At 49.6% G+C, this 27,790-nt stretch overlaps 10 protein-coding genes across 10 annotated transcripts; 3 read left to right on the top strand and 7 right to left on the bottom strand.

Annotated features, from left to right (window-relative positions):
• Positions 1–194: 194 nt before the first annotated feature.
• Positions 195–848, top strand: DFJ58DRAFT_632637 (P-loop containing nucleoside triphosphate hydrolase protein; the record flags this gene model as incomplete). Its single annotated transcript, XM_041381227.1, has 1 exon — positions 195–848. A coding segment is annotated over one exon (654 nt), but the record flags the coding sequence as incomplete, so codon positions are not given.
• Positions 849–2,482: 1,634 nt separating this feature from the next.
• DFJ58DRAFT_724511 (uncharacterized protein) lies at positions 2,483–4,240 on the top strand (the record flags this gene model as incomplete). The annotated part of the gene is made up of 3 exons (XM_041385115.1): positions 2,483–2,700; positions 2,751–2,918; positions 2,974–4,240. The coding sequence occupies 3 exons, from the start codon at positions 2,483–2,485 to the stop codon at positions 4,238–4,240; spliced, it is 1,653 nt and encodes a 550-aa protein (XP_041247279.1).
• Positions 4,241–4,648: 408 nt separating this feature from the next.
• DFJ58DRAFT_699334 (uncharacterized protein) lies at positions 4,649–6,372 on the top strand (the record flags this gene model as incomplete). The annotated part of the gene is made up of 4 exons (XM_041383547.1): positions 4,649–4,893; positions 4,947–5,105; positions 5,155–5,384; positions 5,435–6,372. The coding sequence occupies 4 exons, from the start codon at positions 4,649–4,651 to the stop codon at positions 6,370–6,372; spliced, it is 1,572 nt and encodes a 523-aa protein (XP_041247278.1).
• Positions 6,373–6,378: 6 nt separating this feature from the next.
• DFJ58DRAFT_699331 (kinase-like domain-containing protein) lies at positions 6,379–9,400 on the bottom strand. Its single transcript, XM_041383546.1, has 9 exons — positions 9,010–9,400; positions 8,885–8,955; positions 8,181–8,822; positions 7,642–8,125; positions 7,522–7,587; positions 7,296–7,466; positions 7,166–7,240; positions 6,861–7,109; positions 6,379–6,808 (listed from the first exon to the last, which is right to left on the bottom strand). Exons 1-9 carry the CDS (start codon positions 9,010–9,012, stop codon positions 6,548–6,550), a joined length of 2,022 nt encoding a protein of 673 aa, XP_041247277.1. The 5' UTR covers positions 9,013–9,400; the 3' UTR covers positions 6,379–6,547.
• A 1-nt stretch (position 9,401) lies between these two features.
• Positions 9,402–12,386, bottom strand: DFJ58DRAFT_185598 (uncharacterized protein). The gene is made up of 9 exons (XM_041379098.1): positions 12,115–12,386; positions 11,306–12,059; positions 11,139–11,244; positions 11,016–11,073; positions 10,846–10,955; positions 10,655–10,794; positions 10,478–10,603; positions 10,281–10,422; positions 9,402–10,225 (listed from the first exon to the last, which is right to left on the bottom strand). The coding sequence occupies exons 1-9, from the start codon at positions 12,181–12,183 to the stop codon at positions 9,679–9,681; spliced, it is 2,052 nt and encodes a 683-aa protein (XP_041247276.1). The 5' UTR covers positions 12,184–12,386; the 3' UTR covers positions 9,402–9,678.
• A 1,265-nt stretch (positions 12,387–13,651) lies between these two features.
• DFJ58DRAFT_771744 (uncharacterized protein) lies at positions 13,652–15,925 on the bottom strand. Its single transcript, XM_041389169.1, has 8 exons — positions 15,634–15,925; positions 15,478–15,583; positions 15,371–15,428; positions 15,209–15,318; positions 15,018–15,157; positions 14,845–14,970; positions 14,655–14,796; positions 13,652–14,605 (listed from the first exon to the last, which is right to left on the bottom strand). Exons 1-8 carry the CDS (start codon positions 15,830–15,832, stop codon positions 13,981–13,983), a joined length of 1,506 nt encoding a protein of 501 aa, XP_041247275.1. The 5' UTR covers positions 15,833–15,925; the 3' UTR covers positions 13,652–13,980.
• Positions 15,926–16,973: 1,048 nt separating this feature from the next.
• Positions 16,974–17,840, bottom strand: DFJ58DRAFT_771743 (uncharacterized protein). Its single transcript, XM_041389168.1, has 2 exons — positions 17,621–17,840; positions 16,974–17,569 (listed from the first exon to the last, which is right to left on the bottom strand). Exons 1-2 carry the CDS (start codon positions 17,651–17,653, stop codon positions 17,273–17,275), a joined length of 330 nt encoding a protein of 109 aa, XP_041247274.1. The 5' UTR covers positions 17,654–17,840; the 3' UTR covers positions 16,974–17,272.
• Positions 17,841–18,110: 270 nt separating this feature from the next.
• On the bottom strand, positions 18,111–18,305 carry DFJ58DRAFT_655417 (uncharacterized protein; the record flags this gene model as incomplete). The annotated part of the gene is made up of 1 exon (XM_041381849.1): positions 18,111–18,305. A coding segment is annotated over one exon (195 nt), but the record flags the coding sequence as incomplete, so codon positions are not given.
• Positions 18,306–19,478: 1,173 nt separating this feature from the next.
• Positions 19,479–21,753, bottom strand: DFJ58DRAFT_680034 (uncharacterized protein; the record flags this gene model as incomplete). The annotated part of the gene is made up of 9 exons (XM_041383192.1): positions 21,743–21,753; positions 21,655–21,685; positions 21,564–21,601; positions 21,297–21,515; positions 21,032–21,248; positions 20,798–20,975; positions 20,604–20,746; positions 20,473–20,552; positions 19,479–20,422 (listed from the first exon to the last, which is right to left on the bottom strand). Coding segments are annotated over exons 1-9 (1,851 nt in total), but the record flags the coding sequence as incomplete, so codon positions are not given.
• Positions 21,754–23,002: 1,249 nt separating this feature from the next.
• Positions 23,003–26,448, bottom strand: DFJ58DRAFT_866153 (atromentin synthetase). Its single transcript, XM_041394179.1, has 6 exons — positions 25,712–26,448; positions 25,520–25,656; positions 25,229–25,461; positions 24,342–25,175; positions 23,535–24,289; positions 23,003–23,478 (listed from the first exon to the last, which is right to left on the bottom strand). The coding sequence occupies exons 1-6, from the start codon at positions 26,409–26,411 to the stop codon at positions 23,273–23,275; spliced, it is 2,865 nt and encodes a 954-aa protein (XP_041247271.1). The 5' UTR covers positions 26,412–26,448; the 3' UTR covers positions 23,003–23,272.
• Between the last annotated feature and the right edge of the window lie 1,342 nt (positions 26,449–27,790).

Genomic DNA, 27,790 nt, shown 5'->3' with positions numbered 1-27,790 from the left:
GAAGAAATCTTACTGATAAAGTGACAGACCTGGCCACAGGGAAGAAGTGTTGTCGTCTCCGATGAAAGCGGCTCACCACCACCACCACCACCACCACCACCTCCAAAGGTATCGTCTAGCAACCACGAAGTACGTGCCCTGCTTAAGCCGCATCCTCACTTACTGATCAGAAGTAGCAGACCCGCCCACGAAAAAGAAATGTCGTCATCTTCGGCGAGAGTGGCTCAGGGAAAAGTTCAGTCATCAATGCAATAACGCAAACCCAGCTTGCGGAGACATCTAGTGATGCGACGGGTTGTACTTTCAGTTATCAATGCTACCCAGTCGAAATCTCTGGCCAGAGATATGTCCTGTTCGACACCGCAGGTCTTAATGAGGGGAGTACTGGCGCAGTGCCGGCGGCGAAGGCGGAAAAGGAGTTGAAGAGGCTGCTACGTGGTCTCATGAGCCCTGGGTCGGATGGCATCGGCCTTCTGGTATACTGCGTGCGCAGCACGAGAGCCCGTCAGGCCCTCATTCGCAACTACAATCTTTTCTACTCTGTGATCTGTCGGAAGAAGGTCCCGATCGTCGTTGTCGTCACAGGGTTGGAGAACGAGACCGATATGCAGGGTTGGTGGTATGCAAATGCCAAGGAGTTCAAGAGTCGTGGCATGTATTTCCAAGACCATGCTTGCGTCACGACGCTTCACAAACACGCAGGCATCTCAGACGTCTTCAATTGTCGTATCGCAGAGTCTCGCGGAATCGTGCGCAACCTTGTCGTCAATAACTGCTCGGAATGGGCGGTCGACAACACCTGGTTCAAGCAGTCTTTTGCAGATGCGCGATACGTGATGAGGCATAACTGGAATAGCGAAAGGTCTTCCCCATCCACCCTCATCATATGTGGCTCGTCGCCAAAGGAAGAGGAAGACCTTGTGCGCTTCGGTGGGGAGACATACCGGGTTTGCCCCGTTCCTCCGCCAGAGTCGACTTCGAGCGCAGGAGGGGGGCACGAAGGAGATCTTCTCATATATTATGCTCACGCTGACACGCTCTCGGTGGCTCGCCAAACGTTCCGCGAGTTCTACACGGCATACCGCGGTAACATGGTGCCGGTCGTCGTCGTGGTCAAAGGACTGAATGATAGAAAATCCGCTCGTCAATGGGTTGAGCGACATATCATGCACCACGGCGCTGGTCTTTTATTCTCGACATTTTCTCCAGCTGGAGATTTCGGAGACAATTCTTTAAGGCGACGGGCGGAGCAGGACTTGCAGGATCTTATCAAGCAATCCTGTCTCATCCGACGCGTGGTGAAAGGCGGGGGCATGCTCAAAAGATTCTTGAAATTCAAGTTGTTGTGTTGGCTGTGAGTGGACGAGCTCTTATTTCCCGGGAGGATATCATATACTTTATCATTTATTTCATATCAACGAGCCATGGACAAGCATCTGTATTTATTCGGCATGTTGACTTCTCTCTACATTACGACGAAGCACAGGATTACTGTATGCCAATGCATGTATCGTTATGAATTTATTACCTGGCCATCTCAAGCACTCTTCAAAAATATTTTTTCTCTTCAGAGCATACTAATATCAACGATTCTCTCGCGTCTGGCAAGCGGCAGCCTGAAAACTTGCGCATGATTTGCAGCAAAGCTTCTGGAATCTGGCAAAGGCAGAGAGGTTTCAGAGTCCAGACCGTTGCCATAGTCATTACACCCACGTGCGCGGCCGGAAAAGGCTTCCTGAATCTTTCTGATGAAACTCTTAAAAGGTCGAACAACGTGCAGTGTAGACTATAGTTAAGCGGCTCAAGCCTACCGCAGCGTTGACGAGAATAACTTGGGCATAGCCACAGTATTTAGTACGATTGTCGCAACCGCCTATTGCGCTAGCGTGTCATTTGTTCAACCTGCCGCCTTGGGCCTCCTCCACGTCTTATTATGCCGCCGAGTCGTCAACACAATGTTCATGGTGTATAAAATCAAGGCGGCATAACGTTCACGACACGTTCCGGCTCAGCCTCTTCAAGTTCGTAAGCTCCTTCATGGTGCTGCTTCAAACCTCATCTCTGCCGCATCAGTCACGTTGCGCAAATATTCTAGACTCTTAAAAACGTACCGTAACTTGGAGAGTACTATGAGTCGTTGGTCGCACTTGAAGTCAAGCACGGCGCCGTTCGGCTCACTCATGTTCAAGTTGGGTCGGACGTCCTTGGAGGTCCATTGGCAGAGATGTTGCTGACTGTCGCGTGGGAGACGTGTCACGCGGCGGTCGCTGTCGTAGTCAACAAGCTGCAGACTAAGTGCTAGTCTGTGCTACTTAGTGCTGATAGGCTGTGTCCGTTATCGCCGGCGTCACTGCCTGATTCACCACTAGCGTTTCTAGAGCCTATCGATCATGCACTGTCACCGCGGGGTCCCTGATTGCGGTCTCACATAAATACCAGAGGCTAGAGTCTTTTCTCTTCAGCATTCATCCTCAATTTCATCATGGTCAACACAATTCCTCCTGCCAATCCAATCCCTGTTGCACCATCCCCTGCTGAGGTTCTGGCACGCCTCTTTCCTGCTCCCGCGCCCCCTCCATCAGTCCTTGCACCAGCCCGTCTACCAAATGCCGGTCCAGGGCCAACTGCTGCACTGCTCAAGACGCTCAAAGATAACCACGAGCGCAGCCATGTCTTCTTCAACTACTACAGTTTTCACAAGTATGCGCTTACAAAATGACATTGCAGAATAATCCTGACACTTCATTCAGCCATGCAGCCCACCACTTGTTAGCCATTTGGGCCCTTGGCGCATCTGGCCCTTTGATCACAGCTGCATATGAGGACACTCACCTCGACCATATGCGCGATGCTTTCCAGGCACCTGACCGTGTAGTAATCTCAGATGACAACTTTCATGACTACCTCGGGGATGAAAAGTAAGGCTGAATACCTCCTACATCCCAATCGAAATAACTTACAAATGCGACCTAGTTATTATAATGCATACCTGGACTATTTCCACAAAGTAGTTCTCGCCCCCGGCGCTACCATCTCAAGCATCCTTGAAAAGTACATTTTCTCTTCAGAGTACAACATCAACAATTCTCTCGCATCGGGAAAGCAGCAGCCTGAAATGCTCAACCGCTTCGTGGAAATTCTTATCCACCCCCTTATTCACACCGGCTATGGCGCAGAATTCGGACTTCCTGGCATGCTGGCTGAAGGGCTCTCCCAGGCGAGCGTGCATCCTGCACGAGCGACCGTCCTCGTCTCTCGTTTGCTTTTTCCCGGAAACCCGGACTCTCAGTACAAGCCAAAATCGCACGTGCACGCACTCACGATCCTCTCGCAGATGCTTGCCGATAGCCGTTTCTGGACGCGTATCCTGGAAAAGCATGAATTCGAGGCCATGCTCGTGTCGCACGGTGAACTCATCAACTCTTACGCAGAGATGTGGACATGCGAGATCAACAGCCAGGAAGATTTCAATCGCCACCTCGAGGAGCTCGTATGGGCAAGCACTTTGATGTACGGTGTCGGTAGCTGGGACGGTGAGAGCGAGGAGTATCGTGCAGATTTCTTCACCATGCATATCGTCACTTCATGCCTCTTCCTCCCGTCTCTTTGTGCACACCTTTCATACCGAAGCCAGTCTCTCCTTCTACGTGCACACTTCCTCGTGAGTATCACCTGGTGGCTTGTACGTGGACGCCCTGCTCTCCCTCTGCGCAAGTTTTTTGCCGCACCACTTGCGCCCCTCCCTTCCCCAGCACACTTCAAGTACGCAACGACGCTCCCAGGCATTCTTCCCCAGCCAGCATCATGTGCAATACTCGGCAGGGACAGTCCGCATACGGTGACGCCGAATGTATGGTACCCTCTTCTACAGAACACGATCGTACACCCGAATGAGCATCTTTGCAAGTGCCAGCGTGCGCTTGCGCACTTTGCCATACTGTACGGACACCGTGAGGCCGGTTTCATGTCGGAGGCACTGTCCTCAAGTCCAGCGATCAGTTGTCCTGACACACCATTGTTGCCTGGTGGCCTTGAACTCGCAGAGGGCGAGTGCAAAGCGCTCGAGGCGCCGGAGTGGGAGTTCCTTGATGGGAGCATATTCTTGCGCGTAGCTTGGTTGACGGGTGCTGCTTTGGGATGGGTGAGGGATGGCGAATCGAACACAGGTGCCTGGGATTACCAGGAGTTTGAGAGAGTGGCTTCGGAGAGAGATGAGCTTGAAGCCAAGATGAATGCATAGGCGATGGGGGCATGTATCCAAAATACGTGAAGTGACCAGTTTCTTCTTGTTTGACTCCCATCTCAGCTGATAATATACACATGCAATTATTCCTTGTATAACATACAGAATCCCTGATATCTGTCTTGAAATGACATGCAAATGCCTTTTGGATAGAAGGTCAGAGATCTGGGTGACACGGACTTGACCAGGTCCCAATGGTTCTCTGGCAGTCCTCTTAGAAGGGTACACCACTTCGGGGTCATTGGTCACGTAAGTCAAAAACGGCGCGATGAGTCGTCGATGACCTCAACTAGAGCCCCTATTCCCCTTCCAGCACCAACTACGATGTCCTCTGAACTCGACACTACCGCTTACAGGCCATTCAACCGACCTGGTGATGAACCTTTTCAGCACCCAGTTGGACATATGCATGCTCACGGCCTAGCGCAATATTCTCCTGAGGCAGCAGAAGCGTTTTCGTTCCCTTCCAAGTCTGAGTCGAAGCATAATGTGTTGCCCCCTTTGTTCCAGACCCCACAACCGCCTTTAGCTCCCATATGCCCCCAGCGCTGGCCAGGCATCGACGCAGAAAGCACCAAGATGCTTCTGAAAGTCTTGGAGGACAATCACTCGAGGTGGCATATATTCTTCAATTACAAGGGGTTCCATAAGTGTGCTCCGTTTCAAGCGTATATGTGTGTTGAGCTCTAACCTTGTCTCGAAGTCATGCGGCTCATCACCTTCTCGCAATCTGGGCGATGGGCGCAAGCGCCAAGATCATCTTTTCTGCTTATGAAACTCATTGCGTGTATCAGCGACCTGCGTTTGACTCACCAAGCCGTATCACACGCCATAATTTTAATGAGCACCTTGGCGATGAACGGTAGGTGATGTTCAACGGCAATGTTTGTTAATTACTGAACTTTTCCAAGCTTTTATTCAGCCTACTCGGATTTTTTTGCCCATGAACTCGGGAAGAAAGGGTTTGCTCGCACCTTTGGGGAATATATATTTGCTCCTTCTGCAAATTACCTAGCAGAATTACGTCCAGAGGGAGACGGTCACCCGGAGATGCTGACTCGCTTCATTGGTGGATTGCTCCACCCCCTGATCCACACCGGCTATGGTGCAGAGTTTGGATTACTAGGCATGTCAGCGGAAGGTAAAGCTACCTTTACGTCATGGATTGTGCTGGTTCTTACCTGCAGAAAGGTCTGGCTATGACTGCTGTACACCCTGCGAAGGTGCATGCACTTCTTCCACCTTCGTATTTCAGTTCTCCTATGAAATCTGGAACCATGCATGCCCTCTCAATTCTCGCACTCGTCGCTAAGGATGAACGATTTGAGCACATCAAAACGATGGACGAGGTAGACATGTTTACCACAACCGTCTCATCTCACGACGAGGAACTTCGAGCGTACGCTGAAATGTGGGACTTCGATGTAGCGCATAAGGAGGACGTCGCCAAAGCAGTGGAGGAACTTGCTTGGCTCAACTCGATAATTTATGGCGTAGGGGGTGCGTCTGTGAAGAAGGACAAGTTCCACGCCGATTTCTTCTTGATGCATCTTGTCACTTCCACCCTTTTCCTCCCGTCCCTCGTAACTTCGCTCTATCAAAATCCTCGTGCCCAAGCATTGCTGCTGCGTTCCTACTTCACAGTGAGCTTGGCGCGCTACCTGTCACGGGGGCGTCCCACCCTCGATATCGCCAAGTTTTATAGTGACACATCGGAGCTTCTACCTTCTAGTGGTGTGGACGTCATTCCGGGTCCACAGCCTTCACCTTTCGAACACACACTGCCCGACGAGAATTCTCCTGAAGCGCGGACGCCAAATCCCTGGCTGTCTATAATACAGACTACGATCGTGCATCCTAACGAACATTTGTGCAAGATACAGCGGGCACTCGCGCATTTTTCATCGTTGTATGGTTTGCGAGGACAGGGGTGGTTCGCCACCCGCAAACAAGCGAGCGTAGCCACAGATAACAGCAAACTCGAAGATGCTGAGCGCAACCTGGGACTTGCAGAGTTGGATGGAACGCTGTTCCTTCGCGTGGCTATGCTTACTGCGCGCACGCTTGGTTGGATGAGAGAGGGTGAGTCCGAGGAGGGGTGGAATTATGAGGGATTTTATGAAAAGTGAGACGAGGACAAGAAAAACATCGGGATTGTATAGTGTACAATAGTGGTACAAGGGTGAGTGATATGTTGCGTTGTTATTCTGAACTTCCAGCTGTGAATAATACGTGTGGTATGTTGTACATGTGCTGATATATAATGTATGCAAATAATTAAGTCATATTGTATCATGCATGTCGTTATGATTCGGCGTAATGGTCTACATGCAACAACCCGAGATAGCCTGCTAGCTCTTGTTTGATTTGGGTCATGGTGGGTCGCAAGAACGGTGCTGGGCTCCAACACCTATCAAGGAGTTTCCGGAAGTGGTCCACCTCCTTCTCCGGAAGCCGCAGGTTCATGGGAGCGCATCCGCGGGAGGGCTTCACGCCCCTCATGATGTCGAAGATGACTGCAGTATCGTTGCTCCTATGTGAGAAAGGAAGAGAACCGGTTGCGACCTGCAAAACACTGTCAACGAACAGAAACAAACAGACAAATGGACGAGCCAACCTCGAGACAAACGCATGCAAAAGCGTATACATCGCTGCTAGTGGAGATTGGAGGCGGTTGAGCATCATCATCATTGGTGAGCGCTTCAATGAGTTCAGGTGCCATCCAACGAGTTGAACCAGCGAAGAGCGATGTTGCAAAACGACTGTTCCGCATGCTGGGCTCGGATTCAAGGACCTCTTCCATAACGTTTGACAAACCAAAGTCTGTCAAGAGAGCTTGACCATCGTCCCCGATAAGTATATTGGACTGGAATCCAAAGCGTAAATTTCGAGTCGGAAAAGCATGAATGGAGACAAACTTACGCCTTTGAGGTCGCGGTGGATAACGACTGGCTGGCAGTTGTGCAAATAGCTGACTGCCGAAGCTATTTGCTGGATCTGTTGCATCTCGTGTAAGTGGATAAGCGTGTCAGCCATCTAAATCCTGACTTACCAATGCAAATCGATCTGCTTCGGGATTTGTTTCCAGATAACGCGTCAATGTACCATTGTCGCACCAAGGGGAAACCATGGCTATGGAGTTAGGAGACTGAGCAACGCCATAGAGCTGTGCGATATTTGAGTGACGCAGGCGGTGCCAGGCAACGACCTCTGATTTAAGCCGCTGTGGTCCTTCATTAAGCACATATGAGCAAACTGATTTGGAGATGTACACGCACCAGCATCAGCTTTTCCTTTATTTCGTCTGTCATGTGCATGTACTGGCGAAGGTATTTGAGCGCGACCTGTCAACCAACTACTAAGATACTGAATCGGGAAGACGACCAAATGTTTCTTACTGGTTGTGTCCCATTGTGGGAATTCGTCCAGATTCCTTTCCAAACGTCGGCGAAGGAACCGCCAGATACAGGTGCGTTGCCTACTTTTTCAACCTCGTCTGTGAGGTCGACAAGTAACACGCTGCCTTTCACGACCAGAGTCTTCGTTAACTGCTCTAGCGTTGCCTTTTGCCTAGCACGTTGTTTCAGTCGCGAGTAGTCCAAGTGCTCAGACACCCAACGGAAGCTGTCGTAATGCGCGATAGCTTGGGTGACAGAAGTGAGGGAAGAGAAGTATAACCGGGCTGGGTGTTGCTGAAGAAGAGATGCGTTACGAAGGTGCACATCGGCCGGTGACTCGATGCCAACGTCAATCCAAGCAGCGGCAGCTCCCATCACTTGGTCCCGTACGCTTGAACCATGCGACCGAGGCTCCTCGCGTTGGGTGCCGAGCACGTAGAGAGCGATAGTAGGCATAATCGGGAATAGTAGATGAGCTGATGAGCTATTGAAGCCATGTGTTCAACACGACCCGATATATGATGATTTCTTAGACTCACGGATCACCAGCAAACTCCTCGTCGAGGCTGGCAAAGCATGAGTCAGGGAGCACAAACTGCTGACCTTCGGACGCCAGACCTATACAGATCTCGGCATCGCAGAACCTCCAACAGTCAAGACCCTCAAAGTGACGGAACACCTTCTTGTCGGTGTTCTCGCTCTGCAGAAAGGCATGGAAACTTCCCAACGTAGCACGTCTACGGACCCGATGCCATGCATGTCCAGCGTTAACGACCGCACCACTGCCAGTAATGACACGTGTCGTCAAGCTGGCAACCGTCTCCGTGTACTTGTCACTGTTTCGATACCGTAAGAATACAAAGTACCGGAGCAATGCATCTCGAGAATGTCTCGAAATCGGCAGCTCGAGCCTCGTGTCCGGTCGTGATTCCCCAGAGTGTGAAGAGCGGATCTTTGATATCATTTCACTGAGGATCCGCTCCACTTCATTTTCCAGACGGGTGAAGGCCTTCTCCGCGGTATGCAAGACAGACCGGCAACCTTCACCCAAAGATGGGATATCAAAGTTATGAAAGATCGTCTGAACTTGCTCGGGAACACGACGCGTTTCAGTGAGCTCGTTGTTGAAGACGTCATACGCATGAACGCGGTGATCGTCGAGGGTGTGTTTCGATGGGTTACTGTATATGTATCTCCTGTCAGCGACAAACTGGAGGTCATAGGTCATGAACGAACGACTCACGCATCAGACAGCCAGAACCGCCAGAAGAACTGGGGAACGTAAGGTGTCACTCCGACAGCTTCATTGGGGATCTGTATCAAAGAGATTATGACATCTCCCGTCAGTCAGAAAGACGCACGCCGTACCATTGAACTATGCCGGTCAGGAAATTTTACAGGAATCACTCAATCGCCTAGTGGGAAGGTGACCCAAAGGTTGGAAGTCGTCCACACGAACAGCCAGGTTTGTGTAGGGGCGAGACAGATTCTTCAAGATAAACGGCCGTCGAGTCAACCGTGGACCGTCTCAGACCGTCTCTTGTGGGCGAGCGAGTGCAAGAGAAATATCGCTGTGCTCTCCAAGGCACGGCGGAGTGTGTCATATTTAAGTAAACGTCTTGACGTGGGCCATGCGGCATAAGCGCTGACTCGGAAAAGTTTAGACGAGGCTGCGCACCGACCCGTATCATTATCATGATCTTGGCACTATTGCGGCAGTGTCATTTGACGGTTGTCTGCCACTACTGGTACTCTCTGGGACTGTCTCTATTAACTTTCTAACTAAGACTGATACTTACGTACAGTCACGGTGGAGAGCAAGGTACCGACCGTCTGGTACCGGGGGTGCAGAAGCCTCGGGTTCCGGGAGAGAAACTACTAGTTCAACCAAATCCATCAGAGGTGCATCAGAAGTCTTTGTGCGTATAAAGCTATAACGCCAACAATGGCAGTTCCCGTGAGTGAAGCCTCGGGAACCTGCTCTCGCATAACACATCTTCCTTCGAAATTCAATACAAAATTTGTGACTCAGAAACACTACCATGTTGCGGCGACGTCATCAGACAGTAACTTATGAATGAAAATTGAGCTAGTAAACTTGTAGTAAGTACATACACACACGCGGTGGCCACACACTCCACATTTGAAATAGAATATCAGAAACGTGATCGCTAAGGCTGATTGCTGTATAACAGCGTGTGTTGGGGAAATCGTCAACGGAAGCGCCCGCTTAATCGATTGTGCAGCAGTGTAGTATTGCCCGGCAGACGGCCCTCCAGTCCGAGCCGCAGAAGACCGGGACGATGCTCGCGTGACACTTAATGTCATGGTCTCAGAACCAATCGTGGCGTCGACAGGACCGTGAAACGGATCATCAGGGAGGGCGTTTAACCTATATCTTTGACCTTCTTCGGTATCCGGCATGTATGGAAGCGTAGGGGTACGGATGGAGCCCGCATGGCCGCGTGCATCTTCAGGATGACTTTCATTATTGAGGGTTTCACACGACATGTCGTCATGAGCATCATCGGACATATCGTCGAGGGCGGAGGAATCCTCTCGCGAGGCGTCGTCTTCATGGTATCTGCAAGGTGAAGTCGTAAGTGGTCAAGCGCCTCTTTATATGATGAGGCACTGACCGGGACTTTTGACGCTCCTGTATGACTCGTGGCTTCACTTTGCTCACTTCCTTGTTGATATACCACATTGCAACGACAGTCACCAGAAGTGTGATAGCACCAATGACATCACCAATAATCCTGCTAGTGGAAGCACCAGGTGCTGTAAAGTATGTGAGCAGGCGCAACATAACGGACCAAAACCATTAATGACTCACAGTTTGGGTCGCTTTCAAGCATCACACCCATGTAGACAGTAACGAATTGTTTCGGAAGAGAGAGCACAGCTGCCAGCATGAACGTAAAGATTTCCATTCCGCACACTGCGAATATGGCTGTTGTCACTGGAAATAGCGAATATTAACGAATGACGTATGCGTATAATAGAAACTTACAATGCCCTGGAACAGCGCTGTAGCGCGCGACTAACGCGATTTTGAAACCGCGTTCACGAACCACCTTGCACAGAGCGGCATATGTGATGCTGTCTCTCTGCAACTTATCTCCGCGAGCTTGGCAAAAATGTTTGAAAGTACTTGAGAGAAACGTTCAAAGCTTTTCATAGAAAGTACTGAATAAAACTCACTAGAAGTTGGCGACTTCACCTATGAAAGTGCCGGCTGCGGTGATGGCGAAGCCAACCTTAGCGCCCCAAACAACCCCGCAGAGGATGGCCAATATTTCGTGACCAAACAACTGAGAACGCAAATTACGGTCAACGAGGCAATTCAGCATGAAGAACCTCATGTGACTCACCGGAGGGAATGACATCACAAAGAACATCGCAATTGGGATGAGCCATCCGAATTTTAAGCTATTGACGTAGATCCGTAAATTAGTATCAGGCAATCAGCATGCTTCAACCCAAAGTAGACCCACTCATGAATCCGCTCCACTGCAGGCTGCAAAGCGCGCACTATCTGATGATGGAAGAACACAAAAAGGGAAACCAAGACAATGATGGCGACCAGGTAAACGCAAGTTACTGGGGCAATACGATTCATTCCATCAGACTGTGACCTGTAGGACAGCTATTGAATGCGCACCTATTCTGCGCCTTGTCCATGGTCGATTCCAGATAAAAAGCCCTTTCCAGTCGAAGAATGTCTGTTCAGACCCTCCTTCGCTAAGACTTGAGCTGGGTTGCCCTCTGGGGATAAGTGGGTCTGTGTCGCGGCGTACATGGATTTCCTCATTATCGCGCTGGATTCCTGCAGGCATAGATGGGCGGAGAGTAGCTCTCCTGATGAGGTCGATGAGCTCTTCCCGAGACCCGGCTGGCTCATCACCATCCAACAGCGTACAAACGCATGCATGGTCTACGCTAGCCACACCGAACGATTGCAGGACATTCCGGTGCTCGCCCCACCACTTGCTCCAAGGGCTTGACGAGCACCTGTCCATACCCGTGACTACGATGGAAAATGGAGCAGCGCCAATGGTAGATTTGAGACTATCGTAATGGCGCAGCTGGGCTTTCACGTCCTGCGATCCTTCGATGCAAAGGATGAAAAGAGGAGTACGATTTGTGTCGCGCATGAGTTCTTTGACGAAAGACTTCAGGTTTTTGAGGGCCACTTTTGCAGGGACGAGTCCCTCGGAGCCTTCGTTAAGCCCAGGAGTATCCCATATTCTATACTTCCTCTCGTCGATTGAGAAATCGTAATTGTCGGTCGTGGCTGTGCAACCCATTGCATCGTTTGACGCGGGTGCTTCTTCTCGTTCTAAGAGTATGTTGATAATGGAGCTCTTTCCTGAGCCCGTCATTCCAAATATCACAATATTTGGAACCCCATCATCCTGGAACATATATTCAGTGAATGAGTGCTAGAAGTTTGGTTGAGTCGTAACGAACCGCTTTGAAAGCCACATTGCCTGACACAGGTTCGCTTTGAGACTCTTCTCCACGTCTCTTGAGATTCATAATGGTAGATATGTCGATCAAATCGAACTGCAGCAGATGACTCAAGAGGAAAATATGATGTTGATAGTAGTGTTAGCTTGAGTGCAGGAAGAGCTAATATACTCTCGTGCAGGGTAATGCGTATTAACGCATGCCCATACAGCTCAGACGCCTCGAGGCGCTGCATACTGGAACAATATGGTTCAGAGTCTAGATGCCAATCATGGTGCCCACCACCGGAAGCTCCCTATGATGTTCAGCCAAAAAGTTGCCTATTTGAGGCCCAGATTTGTGTTTTCCTTGTTCATTTTTGCCCATTTGGCGCTAAATAGTAAATACACCGTCCGATTCTTGCCTATGAATCTAGGCCTTCAGCCAAGTTCCAACCTTCTTCAGGCTTCTTCCGAGTCAGGGCAGTCTTTTTGTTGTTGTATGAAACACATGCCGAGTCGACCTAGGATTCAACTAAAATTGTTTACGCCAGCTGCAACTCTGACGACGACGACGATATCCCAAAGGTAGCGTACATCCGACTTCCACACTCGCGCCCAATCAATCATCTTCGGAAAGACTTAGGCACTTATAGGCGACCCAGTGTGGCAGAGCATGCAGGCAATCTCCTGATGCGGAGAAACATTGGAATGCACTCACTTCTGCTGCAGTTCTGCAGAAGTTGCCAAAGTAAAAATTCCTGGTGGGTGCATGTAAAGAACATAATTTTGTTAGCTGCTGCTCGTTGCATCTTTAGATTGTGCATTTTACCCGTCCTACTTCCAACAAAGTTCCGACGCACGCAATTATGAACTGGAAAGACTTGTCTTGACAGTCCAGCGAGTCTAACTTGAAGCAGCTTGAGCTACTTTGCGGTAAGAACGCCACTGACATTAGAGCGCGATACGATGTTACAATGTCAGTATGTATGTCGTACTTATCAAGAGTTGTCCCGCACAAAATACCACTGCGACCAAAACCAACTCATACACCCTCGACAAATCCACATCCAATAGCCTGGAGCAAGCATCAAGAAAAGCTTATGGGAACACGAACGTATCCACCAATGGAGACTGTCAGGTACCCATCAACTATTCCAAATAAACGTGACGTTCGAGGCACTGCATACTGGAATGAATGTCTCGGCGCCCAATACTCAGCCTCATCCAGCGCCCAGATCACAAAAAAAAGCCTGAGCGCCTAACCGGAGCCGCAGCGGGTCTTCCATATCAACAACTCCTATGATGGGGTTCAGTATCTGACTGCATATTCCTGAATCCTAAATAGCAGCTGCTGATACGACCTTGGGGAACTCATGATCTTCGTGTCCAATATCATTGTCCATGGTTGTTGATGGCTCGATCTAGCTGGGGACGTGGAACTTGTCAGACTAGAGTCGGACGATTTGACGACTGAACCGGCTGGTTCTGGTAGTGGTTATACAAACCCATGCAAGTGTCGGATTTATGAGGCTCCTGTTGGCACAAGTGTAGGAAACCAGCAGACCCAAAAATCGTGTCCAACGTTCGAAAAGTTCTCGGGTGCTTCCAAGCTTATGGGTATAGGATATCCAACCTTAACGTATCAAAATAAACTATACATACTCCAATTGTACTCTAACCTATACTAAGTTATCGTTATGTACGTGTGGATCACGCGCAATGCACATGGGCTCATAAGAACACAAATCGAGTAATAAAATAGTGATGGGAATGAAAGAAAAGTAGAACACGCGAGTGACGGAGGCTGTGATAGCCAGATGGGTGAAGGGTTGACAATAACCAGGGGTAAAGGCACAGGATAAAGATGTCACAAGCACTCAACAACCTACTGCCTTGTCGTACTAGGCAGAGGCGGCGAACTCGCCCCCGAAAAACTATGCCCCGGCGCACTGAACGTATACCCAGCACCCGGCGGTGGAGGCGGAGGCCCAGGGGGCGGTGCATACGCAGCAACACCAGCAATACCAGATGAAGGTGACCGTCCAACACCAGACGACGACGGCCGTCCAGCAATAGACGGAGGCGGATACCCTCCACCAACAACCTCCTCAGCATCCATCTCACCCTCATCCTCATACGGGTTCCGCAGAGGCTCAGCTGCTATCGCGCTTAACCTATAACTCTGGCCCTGCGCGGCGTTAGCCTGCAACTCCCATCCAATAGTGTCCGTGCTTTCTTGGCGGAGAGGCTTGGTTCCTAATGTGGGGGTTGTGTCACCTGGGAATGGGTTTGGGTTTTCCGGTTTCTTAGGTTGGGGCGCATGTATGCGTGGGTCTGGTGCGTAGCCTATGGCGCGGCCTTCACTGTCCCATTGCTGGTAGGGGGCGTCGTAGGGGGCGTCTGAGAAGGAGTTAAGGGGGAGAGTGGTGTCTGAGGTGTTGAATACTGCGGAGGTGTCTGCACCGCCGTTTTGATACAGTGATTCACTCTCGGCGTCTAATTTCGCTTGACTGAGGAAATAATAAGATTCTGATGAGTAGGGACAAGAATTATACTGACCGTGCTTTGCGGCGCTCATAGACGATTTGTGGTTTGACACGATTTATTTCTCTGGTGATATACCACATGGCAGCGATGGTGATCAGGACGGTGATGACACCAATGACATCGCTGATGATCGTGTTCTTCGTAGAGGCGGACGCTGAAGGAAGAAATGAGGATACGGTCGTACATACGGTTAAGAACTTACAGGTAGCACTAGTTTCCAATAAAGTTCCAATGTACACAGTTATGAACTGCTTTGGCATAGAGAGGGCTGCTGCCAGCATGAAAATAAAGATGTTCATGCCGCATACTGCAAATAATCCAGTGGTGACTAGACACATAAGGCAAAGATTGTATGAGAAAATGGAAGAAACACACAGTGAGGCGGGATGGCGCTGTAACGGGCAATCAACGCAATCTTGAAACCGCCCTCACGGACGACCCTTCCCAAAGACGAGTAAATGACACTGCCTTTCTCTATCTTCTCACCGCGAGATGTACAGAGGTACCTGAAGGCACTGAAGGAAACGGTAAGGAATGAGCAAAACACAATAGGAAGTAAGACGTACTAAAAGTTTCCTATTTCACCGATGAAAGTGCCAGCTGCTACTATGCCGAAACCAACCCACACGCCCCATACGAGACCACACACGATAGCCAGTATCTCGTGGCCGAAGAGCTGATTGGAAGCACGTTAGTGTGATATGAGATGAAGGGTTTGATTTGCATACCGGAGGGAACGATATCACAAAGAAAATCGCTATAGGGATTATCCATCCAAACTTGAAGCTGAAAGAAAAGTGAGTGCTGGGGTATGACGGGACTGGAAGTGACATACTTGTGCATCCAAGTGGCTGCTGGTTGGATTGCACGTACTATTTGGTCATGATAGAATATGAAGAGGGCGCCCACAACGATGCCGAGGGTTAGAGCAATATAAATAACTGCTCGTCGTTAAACCAATGGTTGAAATTGTAGGGAGATGAAGACGCACTGATCCGTTTTTTTGACCACATCTTCTTTTTGTCGAATATGGACTTCCAATTGAAGAATCCCCTCTGATTGAGGGCCTGTATCTCACTGGGAGTTGGACTGGGAGTACGAGATATTCGGCGAGCGTCTTGATGAACATCGTTGGAATACGGTGAAGAATAGGGAGGAGAACTTGAGACGTAGTTTGAATAGTTGTCCATCGTCGTGAAACAGAAACGAGCGAGCGAGCGTGAAAATTACGTGGCGGGTTGGTCTTTTTGTTGTAGGAGTTGTGTCACCGTGACAGCCAAAAGTCAAGGTAAGTAGCACAGCCGCAACTCCATGTTTATCTTCAACTCCAGTGCTCGGCTATCACATTATACATAGCTTCGACATCAGCGCTTCAGCCTTCATCAAAGACGAGACAGTACGTAGTGTTGTAATTCTTGTTGCTCGTTCTTAAGTTTCATCAACACTACCTCTGGTCAAGATTGAGTTGGCTGGGACCACGGAGCTGCTCCACTGAGTCACAAACAACTCTCTTCTATCGCTTACTCATAAATCAGCGAGGTTGCATGCCAGGGTATTTGACACATTCCCGCAGCAACACCGCAGCCAACCTGGGGCCCCCATTCAACAATGGTAACCACAGCCCTCAGCGCCAGCAATAACCAATCATACCTCAGCCTGACACAGTAATGTTTACACAAGTTTAAATCCACCGAGGAAGCAGGATCATGATGCACTCGTTCTTATGTAACTGACCTCATCTATTCCAGGAGCAAAATCAGCGCTGCAGCTGTTGCCACTCTTGCAATCGAAATAGCATTGAATTTCATCACGCCGGTCAACGAGCCCGAAGAGCTCAAGCCGAAACCCAAGTCTTCATCAACAGCTCGACAAATCAGGAGCGTACACGACCACCCGAGATTCTCCGCTAACCAACCAAATGGTAATAATGCGGTGAGGTAAACCGAGGCTGCTGCGACTCAGAGGCGGTAGCACCGCACGGCATATGTCTACATGTATATACACATACATATCCCCTTTAACTTGCACCACAGCCCGAATTTTCACTACACGTGATCGAGGTCTGCGCAATCTGCGATACCTACAACAAGGCAAAGGCTCAGGCTGCGTGCGCTGAAGCCGCTTTTTGTGAGGGCGTGCTCTTAAGCGAACACGGAAACAGCCAACTACGCTCTGCATCCTCCCAATTATACCTACTGCCGATAGTGAGCATCTCAAACAAACTAAAGTGTTATTCGCCTTCGCGCTTGACTCTGATGAGAAGCATTCACGATCAAAAATTCTGCAATGATGACATCAATAGAGGTACTGCCTCGCTCAGAAGCTCCTCAGCGAGATATGTGCCAAACAAGTTCACCCTGTTTGAAAAGGCTTACAAGGCGAACTCAAGAGCGTGTGGTCATCTCCACCTGATGGGAACGGTGAAATTGAGGAAGCGTGATCAGTTTCACAGAGATATCACGGAGAGCACATGCGTGGCAAACGGCCCTATGGAGATATCTCCTCTCCGTGGACGTCGAAAGTTGAAGAGTAAAAATAACGAGCCCCTCAATCCCCTGCTCGGGTGAACAATCAGGAGCGGCAGTGGAGAAGCAGTGCGTGATACTCTCGACAGTCTGCAAAGTGCCTCTTCAGCTCTGGAATAGATCGTGAACACGTGAACGATCACGGTGAGACTCATAACACCGGACTGTTCTGAATAGTGCCAACATTACTGATGCCGCGGTACCAACGACAAAGCTACAGGACGTGGCCTCCACATCATTGTAGCAGTGAATGAATATTATAGTACCGTGCACTTGTAGCTCATGCTCTCCCTCCCTGTGGACCGTCTTGCTGTCGGGGTCGACGATGCGCGTCTTGCAGCCATGCACAGGGTAGCCCAAGTCGAGATGTTGAGGTCCATCGGGTGATAGATACGTACAGTACTAAGATAAATCGATTGGACGGGCTCAAAATAAGTCAAAAATACTGCTCACCAGGTTCCAATCATCATCAAAGTGAAACAGCATAAGAAACTTTGAGGGTATTTGGGGGCTTCCTAAGAACAACGACGAGAGTGAGCAGTCTTCGAATCATTCCAAAGAAACCATCGGAAAGCGGGAAATGGTCTAGGTTCTGCAGGCTGAACCTGAAAAATAACACGAGAAAGCAAAGCTCTCTCTACGAGGTCCGGTTATTAGTCTCCCGTAGTCAGAAGACTAGAAAAGAGCACAAATAGCTATTTTGACACGGCTGAAAATGCCGCATCACGCCGCGGCAGGCGCGGCGCTACCGCTCCGTATGACACCTGAGACACAGCCGAATAAGAGTCCGCGGCAAATGCTGTTCAAATTGGGGGACATATTCGAAATCAATACATTTCATATGCAATACATGTATTGCATCTACCCATAGAACTTTTCTGACTGTGTCCCAGGTGTGAGCCGTCGAAGATGACATTGATTCCGAGTCTTCAAAGGAGCGTAGCTATTTTGCCGCGGCAGAAGCGGCGCGACCGCTCCGAAACGAAAACTTTTTCATTAGCCAAAGGCTTTGGCGAACTGTGTGGTGGGTGACGCCGTATGGGAGCCAGGTGATGATGTTGAGGATTGGGTATGTGAAGTGTGTGAGGATGTCACTTATGTTTGCGCCGTAGAAGACGGATTCGAGGACTTGGAGGAGGACGATGTGACCGGCGGCCCGCGCGTAGGAATTGGATTGAGTACAATTGGATTGAGTACCAGGAGAATATGAGGACCCATGACAAGACGAGTGTTGCAGGTATAAAGATTTGGGAAAAAGTGGACGCACAGTCGATAGCAATACTAGTCAGTCCGATATATGGTTATGCAGATGAAATAATGGACCGCACGAGACAATGCATCGAGAACGATAAATGGAAAGGGTCCTGGAATGCCCGGAGGGCCGTTGCTATGATGGCAGTCGCATCGTTTTTTTTTCGTTCAATTAGGAAACTTAAGACTTAGAATTTTTTGGTGATAGTACTACATAAGCTTAAACGTTTAAACTCCTATGTATTGCAATGCCGCAAAAATCAGCACATAACCATCTGGCTCTCATGCTTGAGGAGGACCTAGATGGCAGTTTCGACGAAGAGGATCTGCACTTAAAAAACGACGCGACTGCCTAGGCTCGTGACCAGTCTGGCGTATACTACCACGGAAAATTGACGCATAGTCAGACTGGTTAGGTACCGGTTACGAGTCTAGCGACTGCCATCATATATGCAAACAGCTGTAATAGATGAGTAGGGTGATTGCATACAGTATTGGTGTAATCGGTATAGCTAGTAGTTACCTGCAGGGGGATGGAGGGACTTGCATGAGAGTGAGGTGAGTCTTTCAAGATAAATTTGTGTGCACGGAGCTTGGCCACTCACTGTACATATCCGAACGACTTCAGCAGCGCGTTCACTGCGAACCGACGAAATCAAATAACCTTCTCTCACGACGTGCCCCTCTGCATCTAGTCGTAATACACACAAAGAAGTCAACATGGCAACTAGCCAGGTGAATTCAAATACAGACATTGTCCATAGCTCGAGCATGACTTGGACACAACAGATTTCTCCTCCTGGGATACAAGAACTCGTGGAATCACAGCTAACCCAACAATTTGAATCTCGCGAATCTTTTGAACATGCCCCCGCCTTTCACCACGCCTCGGATGAGACAGGACTGTCTAATAAGATCCTGCAAGTTCTGCTCCGCCTGTCGCCTTAAAGAATTATCTCCGAGGTCTCCAGCTGGAGAAAATGTCGAAAATAAAAGACCAGCGCCGTGGTGCATGATATGTCGCTCAACCCATTGACGGGCGGATTGTCTATCATTCAGTCCTTTGACCACGACGACGACCGGCACCATGTTACCCGCGGTACGCTGTGTAGAACTCGCGGAACGTCTGGCGAGCCACAGAGAGTGTGTCAGCGCGAGCATAATATATGAGAAGATCTCCTTCATGCCTCCCTCCTGCGCTCGAAGTCGATTCTGGTGGAGGAACGAGGCGAACCCGGTATGTCTCCCCACCGAAAGCAGCACAAGGTCTTCCTCTTCCTTTGGTGACGAGCCACAGACGATGAGGGTAGATGGGGAAGACCTTTTGCTATTCCAATTATGCCTCATCACGTATCGCACATCTGCAAAAGACTGCTTGAACCAGGTGTTGTCGACCGCCCATTCCGAGCAGTTATTGACGACAAGGTTGTGCACGATTCCGCGAGACTCTGCGATACGACAATTGAAGACGTCTGAGATGCCTGCGTGTTTGTGAAGCGTCGTGACGCATGCATGGTCTTGGAAATACATGCCACGACTCTTGAACTCCTTGGCATTGGCATACCACCAACCTTGCATATCGGTCTCGTTCTCCAACCCTGTGACGACAACGACGATCGGGACCTTCTTCCGGCAGATCACAGAGTAGAAAAGATTGTAGTTGCGAATGAGGGCCTGACGGGCTCTCGTGCTGCGCACGCAGTATACCAGAAGGCCGATGCCATCCGACCCAGGGCTCATGAGACCACGTAGCAGCCTCTTCAACTCCTTTTCCACCTTCGCGGCCGGCACTGCGCCAGTACTCCCATCATTAAGACCTGCGGTGTCGAACAGGACATATCTCTGGCCAGAGATTTCGACTGGGTAGCATTGATAACTGAAAGTACAACCCGTCGCATCACTAGATGTCCCCGCAAGCTGGGTTTGCGTTATTGCATTGATGACCGAACTTTTCCCTGAGCCGCTCTCGCCGAAGATGACAACACTTCTTTTTCGTGGGCGGGTCTGCTACTTCTGATCAGTAAGTAGGGATGCGGCTTAAGCAGGGCACGTACTCCGTGGTTGCTTGACGATGCCTGTGGAAGTGGCGGCGGCAGTTGTCCTTGTTCATGTCCCGCGATGCTGGTCGATTGAACTGTTCCTAATGGTAAAACATATTCACCTCGACGCCTGTGTAGTAACTTACGAGAATCAGCGTCAAACGCTGTTACAGGACCAGTGCCGAGACTCGGGAGTGATGGCCAAGAACCAGTGTCGAGTGATGAACAAGCAGTGCCGAACACCGTTACGGGACCGGTGCTGCCAAGACTCGGGAGTGACGAACAAGAACTTGGAAAAATGAATATTCAAACTTGTGAATTTGTGCATATCTGGACTTACGAAGATCTCCAAGCTCGGGGCTCTATGATTACATTCGTCAACCCCTGATTAGGGTGGGGTGGTAGACTGTTGGGCGAGTGTTCTGTAATGTCAGAGTCATCGGAATCATCGTACAGGGAAGCACCAGGGAAGCCACCCTGCGCATCATCGGGAGAATCATCAGGTGAGCTAAAAGAATCTTGAAGCTCATGTAAATGGATGGCCAACAAGGCACCACGAGCTTTGCAGGCTGACCTGATGAGGAAAATCTACGCATGACAAAGTCGAGTACTTCATCTGCTGATGGTCGAAGTTCGGGTTCGGATTGCATACATTTTTGAATGGTGCCCCAATCTGCGTCCGTCATTGCAGGGTGGCCGCTGGGGCGCTGCGGGCTACGACCTTGAGACAGCATAACAATGATGTGCTTTTCAGACTTGATCTCAGACCAAGGTTGCCGACCCGAGAGAATCTTGCTCAATGAGTCCTCATGCGAACGTTTCGGGACCAACCAACTCACTTGAAGCATCACACAACCAAAAGAATATATATCAGCTTTTTTCAAAGGTAGGTCACAGACCTCATCTGATAGAACAAGTTCTGGTGCTGCATAGCGGATTGCACCTGGGTGTATAGATGTCGCAGCTAAGTGTGACTGGCCGAGAAGAGGTCGGACAATAGTGGAGAGACCAAAATCGATTAGCCTCGCATGGCCTCCCTCGTCAATCAGTATATTCGCCTACAGGTTCATTGGTTTTCAAGAATGCCTCAGTAGCTCCGGGCTCACCCCTGTTATATCCCCGTGCACGATATGCACCGAGTGCACTGCACCCCAAGGTAGGTTACCAGAACATCTTGAGAAAATGGATGAAACTGACAGTAACACAGTCCAGCGCCGACATCCTCTAGCTTCCAACTTCGAGTTAATCTTGATGCTTGACACGATATGATAAAAATTCTACTTACCATGCGTGAACGATTTAGCACTGTCAGACCCTTACGGTGATTAGATGCCAGGTAGGCATTCAACGTGCCGTTAGGAATCCACGGAGTTACTAAGCTGCGCAACTCTGGCCGCCGTCCAAATCCTGTCGCTGTGCCCAACAATGGTGCGATGTTGTCATGGCGTAGAATCTTCAAAATGCCAATTTCTCGGCTGATTTTCTGGATGATCCAAATGGCATAAGTACTAGTAGCGTGTGCTAACATGTCCTCGCGTGTATCACTTACCCTGTTTATTCTGTCTGAATCATAGTATTGCTCTGGATATCTGAAGGCCTTGATCGCAACCTTATGTGTTGATAAATTGGTCGGCGTAGTAGGCCAGCGCATGGTAAACAAGTAAAACTTTGACTGACCACAGCCGAGACACCATCTGCATTGTAATTGCATTTCCAGACATCGCCAAATGCACCTCCGCTGACATGGTCCTGAGTTGTTCGAGTAATAAAGGGTGTTAAATCGTCTGGCAAGTCCTCTACCCTACTAGTACACGGCAAGATCAGTAAAGCGGATACTCCGTGCGGCACCGACAGAGCGACCATACCTCATATCATCGTTTCCCATGTTTACCTAATTAGCAGCCTCGCGAGTGCCGAACGGCCAAAGAATGTGGATCAGATTCAGAATTTCAGTCGATGGTCGTACAGTTGCAGACAAGCAAAGTCACCAATTTTGATGACCGACTTTGCGAGCCTCGTTGCTGCCTCGAGCAAGTTGTGAGGATGGGCGGCTATATCGTAATTCGGGTCACTCTTATTCGCCTCCTGGACCAAATACTGATTCTTCAACTGGGGCATATGAACACCTCTGTCGCGAATAAGAGCCAGTAGTTTTTCTCTGCATCCACCTGCATCCACATGACCAAAGACAGTGGGTGAAATGAAATTTGAACATGCACACTAGTTCCCATCAAGCCTTCATCCAGTTATACTATCACCACCTACCTATGACGAACACGGGTATACAGTTATACCGCGCGTATACTATCATCGCCCCAAATCTCATTCTTCCAGAGATGTTCGAAGCCCTCAAAATGCTTGAGACCACGCTCAGGCTATAGCCAAGACCAAAACTGGATCATGGCCCCACCGGCGCACCGTCAGAGGACAGTTCCCTTCTTTCGACGATAGCAACCCAGATTCATGCGGCGTTCAACGCATCATGCATCCCGACCTTGGGAAGTCCGTTGTACACTTCCGATGTGCTCATCGATGTTTCGAAGTTGCTGCAATGTGATGAAGATGAGCAGATGGGTATGTGTTATACTTGCCTGATAGTTTTGCTTAGCGTTGATGTCGAACCCGATGTCCAAGTTATTCAGAAGGTCTAATCATATCACAGGGGAGCATTAGTACAAACAAGAGAAACTACAATAACAGTATACAGAGAGACGTGTTTTCCCCCCACTATCCATGGGAGCCGGGAATCCTCAGTATAGTACAATAATCGACTCAAGAAAAGATCTAATTGGAATATACCCCTCTGTTTAAACCTCTACACCCCACGAGCTTCGAGACGGCTGCGGAAGATCTTCTGGAACTGCGGGACGTGCTCAAGGTCCATGAGCGTGTGGTGTTCCCCAGGCACATCAGTATATAATGCCTCGCCACGGCTGAAGCCAGACCATGGCTTGAGCTGGTTGTTGAGCCAATCAATCTTTGTTCCGGCAAATGGAATGGCATAGAAAACGTCGAGTGCGGCTGAGGAGTAGGTATGTGAGCAAGCGGTTCTGAAGTCAGAAAGTGAACTGATTTACAAACTGAGCCTGATGGGTTGTAGTCTAGTCCGCAATCGATGAGGGACCCAGCTAGGTCCACCCATTTATCAAGCTTCTCGAGCGTCAGCTGGAGCTCGACAATTCGTTCAGGAGGCGCCATCTTCCACACAAACTCGAGCTGTTCCTGCTTCGTGAGCGGTCTCAGGGGAGGAGCCAGATCATCAGCATCATGTTTCGACAGGAGACCAAGGAAGGACGACAAGTGGAGCATGCCGGACGTCCAATCAATCTCGTTCATGCGAGGGGCGATATGAGGAGGGATGTTGATGAGACCAATGAACTTCACTTCATCGCCCATGGCCTCGAGCCGCTTTGCAACTTCAAAAGCAACAACACCACCGTAACTGTAGCCTGCAATGGCGTATGGTCCCGTCGCCTGAGTCTTCTTGACTGCTGCGGCATAACAGGTAACCATCTCATCCATGGAGGTGAAATAGGGATGGCCAGCATCGAAGCCACGAGCACGGAAAGCATAGAAGGGACGCTCATTATGGAAGTATTTGGCGAGATTGACGAAAATGAGAACCTCTCCGATACCAGGATGGACGAAGAAAATCGGTGTTTTATTTCCACTGAGTTGGAGAGGAACGATGGGGTCATACTCCTCAGTCTGAGTGCCCTTGGAGAGCAAGGAGTTGATGTAGTTCGCCAGGCTCGAGAGAACGGGGTGCTTGAGGATTTGAATGGCGGAGATATCAGGCAGGCCGAAGTGTTCCTCTCCTTCGCGCTTGAGGCTGAAGTTTATGTCAGTGAAAGTCGTTTAAAGGCGGAAACAGATATACTCACCGGATAGCATCAATGGAATTACCGCCGATCTCGAAGAAGTTGTCGCTCGCCGACACCTCGCTGTCCGCGAGGTTGAAGATACCTGCAAATATTTTGGCGAGCGCCTTCTCCGTCTCGGTGGACGGGGCGACGAAGGAAACGCTTCGTGCCTGACTGAGAAGCTCTTCAGCGCGCGTGATGTGCTTCGAAAGCTGGCCTTGCTTGAAGAGACTGATCAGATGGGCACGAGACAGTTTACCGAGAGTGGTCTTCTCCATCTGGTTCACAGGGATGGGTATGATGATCTGAGGTGGCAGGGTAATCATCTTCACAGAGATATCCCGCAGGGCCCGATGCGTGGCGAAGAGCTTGGCAGAGGCATCTGCTCCATCGAGGTCGAAAGTTGGCGCGTAGAAAATAATGAAACTTTCGGTCTCCTGGCCGGGAGCGCGGTAGGGAACAGCACCGAGGAATGAGTGTGTGACCCCGTCAACGGTTTGCAGGTAGGTTTCAAGCTCAGGGATACCATATGAGACACCATGGACGATGAGGGTATCCTTGATACGACCGCTCAGGCGCATGACACCATTCTCGATGATGCCAACGTCGCCGGTGCGGTACCAGCCGCCTTCAACAAAGCTGGAGGACGTGGCCTCGATGTTGTTGTAGTAGCGTACAAAGACCATTGGTCCGCGAACCTGCAGTTCGCCATTCTCCCCGTCAGGGCGCAGGGTGACGCCATCTGCGGGGTTAACGATGCGCATCTCGCAACCATTAATGGGACGTCCGAGATCAACGAACTCGTGAGCAGGCTCGGTTGCGAGGACATCCACAGGGTTGTAAATGCATCCGGCGCTAAAAAAAAACCCCATCAGATATCTGTACCCATGTGGCACAATCAGCCTTACCAAGTTTCGGACATTCCAAACCCAGGGGATATCGCAAAGGACACGGAGTTTTTGCTAAACTTTTTCATCATGGCAGCGAACGCTTTCGCGGTCTTGGAAACAAGAGCTTCACCTCCGCTGTTGATCCGCTTGATTGAGGATAGGTCGAAACATCCAAAGAGGTCGGTGCGCTTCTCCAGATCACGAGTTAGCTTGGAGAGCAGGAAGTTCGGGGCGAATGCCAATTCGATGGACTAAAATAGAATATTGATAGTAAGAGACAAATTAAGCTATAGTTGGGTTTTGACATGCCTTCTCATCGATCAGACGGAGCAGCCGAAGTGGATCAGCAAGAATAGCAGATGCGTGCACGTGGAGTTGCGAAGCACCATATAACAAAGGTGTGATGTGCATTTCCAACGATCCCGCGACGTGATCAAATCCGACCCCTGAATGTCATGATCGTCAATTAAAGACTAAAAGTTTAAACCACATGCGTCTTACAGTTCAAGACTCGAGATTCGGAAGTCAGGCCGTAGCTTTGGCCCTTGGCACGACATGCAGCAAGGATCGTACGGTGCGTGTGCACGACCGCCTTCGAGAATCCAGTTGACCCTGAGGTCAGGAACAGGATTGCCTCGTCGTCTGGCTTAGCCTCGTACCCAACCCAGTCAGCTGAGACGGTAAATTTCTCCGCCGATGATTTTAATTCCGAGAGCAGGTGAACCTCCAGACCAGAGATGGTGCTGATCTGCTCAGCCTCAATCTCGTTGGTCAGCCAAATAGCAGACCCAAATAAGTTCTTGATGTGGGCAACATGGCCTTCCTTGTGCGCCTGTTGTGCGCTAAGTGCAGGCTGCAAGCAGGGCACATAGCCAGCCAATAGACACGCCCATACTGCAGCCATATTGTCTTCGTGTTCCGTCAGGTACACGACGACGACTGAGCCTGTGGGTCTGCCCCACTGTAGCATGGCACGCGCAAGGTTGCGAACATATTGGTTGAACGTGCTGAAGGTCTTTGTCTGAATGGAGGAGTCGTGTGCCGAGGAGGTTATAAAACCAAGCTCGTGCAACGGATAGTGGTCGGCAGCTTGAGCGATAACATCATGAAGAGTATCGGGTTCAAGTGGAGAGACAACGGATGCCTTGAGATTTTTAACGAATTCAGTGTTTGTGGTGGGGGCGACTGCGATGGGTGCCATTGTGCGAAATGTCTAGGACTCTAGACTTTAAAACGAAATGAGGGTAGGACTCGAAGATACTAAGTGCAAATCTACTCGGAGGCCCGAGCTTATATACTGTAAAGTTAGGACTCACGATCGTGGAGTAGCACCGCAGAATAATGCACTAGTAGCAAAATGGCTAAGTCACGCCGAGAGCTGCACCACTCAAATCACTGGGGGCTCCTGTAGAGCTACGATCATTCATAGCCGGAAACTAACTATCATGAGATGACTATTTGATTACCATTGGGTGGAATCCGTTCAAGTTTTCCCCGTGAATGCTGTAAGCATTCCGATACGGTTATTTCTTTTGGATTCTGTTGCTTCAAGCTCTACGCCCACTAGATGATTAGGACTTCAAGTTGTCCCTCCGATCAGTCTTTGGTTATGTCCGGTAAACCATTGTCCAATAAAGGAAACTCTGCAGCATGTGCTTCACCGCAGCCGGTGACTGCCAGGGCCTAGCATTATATTTGTGATCTCGGAGAATTTTGCATATACCTGTCAGTTATGCGTGACAACGCAGTATGCGCTGATGTGAATCTAAAAATATCAGAAGACATTTCACCAGGGACGTGGGTGTTGCTCGAGTACTTACCTTTTTCTCTTTCATCTCCAACATCCACTGGCACGTTGAGTTAATCTACGGCGCCGTTCACTTGGTTCCCGTCTACGTCACATTTCACCGCAAACCTATATGACTACATTAACAAATATGCCGACCATCACGCCTCAAATTGAAATCGCACGACCTAAATTCTCGATTGTATTTAGTATTTACATCGTAGTATTTTACCTCATTTGGCATTTTAATCTTGTTCGCCTTCAACAATAATGAAATTCGTCATTTTTTTTTCATGCACGTCCGAATTTGGAAAACCGCCTATTTCAGATGTATCTAGTCTCCCTATCGCAAAACTACCATCATCTAGATATCTTATGCACGAGGCATGTCGCAAACACCTTCCGAAGATAGTATTGTCATGCTGGAGTCCGAGGATGAACACGATCAGCTCCTCTCCGATAGTCTGCAAACTGCTTCGGAACCTTGTGAGTGTCTGCTACGTTGGTGCTATGAGTTGACATAGTACTTATCCAAGATATGAGCTGCCATGAATTTTACATTTATCAACGAGTTTGCACCCAATGACTCGGAGGAGCTTGTAGTCGACAATCCACGGCCGACGAAGGCTGCCAACAGGCCCCAGATAGGTCGTAAGCGAAAGGCCGATGTTCCTTCAACAGGTGAAGACGAAGGTGACCAGGTACAAGCTCCAAACAGCAAATCCAAGGGTGCGAAGGCAAAAAAAGCTAAGACAGGCCGGATTTCCCAGCCTGTGTTCCAGAGGTATAGCGCA

Source organism: Suillus subalutaceus (genome assembly GCF_016647625.1).
Source record: "Suillus subalutaceus strain FC151 chromosome Unknown DFJ58scaffold_20, whole genome shotgun sequence".
In the NCBI taxonomy this organism is placed as follows: Eukaryota; Fungi; Basidiomycota; class Agaricomycetes; order Boletales; family Suillaceae; genus Suillus; species Suillus subalutaceus.
Note: the sequence above shows the minus strand (reverse complement) of the source record. Positions and strands in the feature narration are given on the sequence as shown.

Coding starts and splice junctions, on each gene's coding strand:
- DFJ58DRAFT_699331 (XM_041383546.1), bottom strand. Junction 8,823..8,884: donor CGGTTCTGGCTGTCTGATGC/GTGAGTCGTTCG, acceptor ATACATATACAG/TAACCCATCGAAACACACCC. Junction 7,467..7,521: donor TAAAGGAAAAGCTGATGCTG/GTGCGTGTACAT, acceptor GAAGGACCACAG/CGGCTTAAATCAGAGGTCGT.
- DFJ58DRAFT_185598 (XM_041379098.1), bottom strand. CDS start 12,183: ATGAATCTCAAGAGACGTGGAGAAGAGTCTCAAAGCGAACCTGTGTCA. Junction 11,074..11,138: donor GCAGTGGAGCGGATTCATGA/GTGGGTCTACTT, acceptor CTACGTCAATAG/CTTAAAATTCGGATGGCTCA. Junction 10,795..10,845: donor GGTGAAGTCGCCAACTTCTA/GTGAGTTTTATT, acceptor GTTTCTCTCAAG/TACTTTCAAACATTTTTGCC.
- DFJ58DRAFT_771744 (XM_041389169.1), bottom strand. CDS start 15,832: ATGGACAACTATTCAAACTACGTCTCAAGTTCTCCTCCCTATTCTTCA. Junction 15,584..15,633: donor GTGGTCAAAAAAACGGATCA/GTGCGTCTTCAT, acceptor AACGACGAGCAG/TTATTTATATTGCTCTAACC. Junction 15,319..15,370: donor TTGTGATATCGTTCCCTCCG/GTATGCAAATCA, acceptor GCTTCCAATCAG/CTCTTCGGCCACGAGATACT.
- DFJ58DRAFT_771743 (XM_041389168.1), bottom strand. CDS start 17,653: ATGCTGTTTCACTTTGATGATGATTGGAACCTG. Junction 17,570..17,620: donor TTGATGATGATTGGAACCTG/GTGAGCAGTATT, acceptor GATTTATCTTAG/TACTGTACGTATCTATCACC.
- DFJ58DRAFT_866153 (XM_041394179.1), bottom strand. CDS start 26,411: ATGGCACCCATCGCAGTCGCCCCCACCACAAACACTGAATTCGTTAAA. Junction 24,290..24,341: donor AATTCCATTGATGCTATCCG/GTGAGTATATCT, acceptor CATAAACTTCAG/CCTCAAGCGCGAAGGAGAGG. Junction 23,479..23,534: donor CAACCCATCAGGCTCAGTTT/GTAAATCAGTTC, acceptor CCTACTCCTCAG/CCGCACTCGACGTTTTCTAT.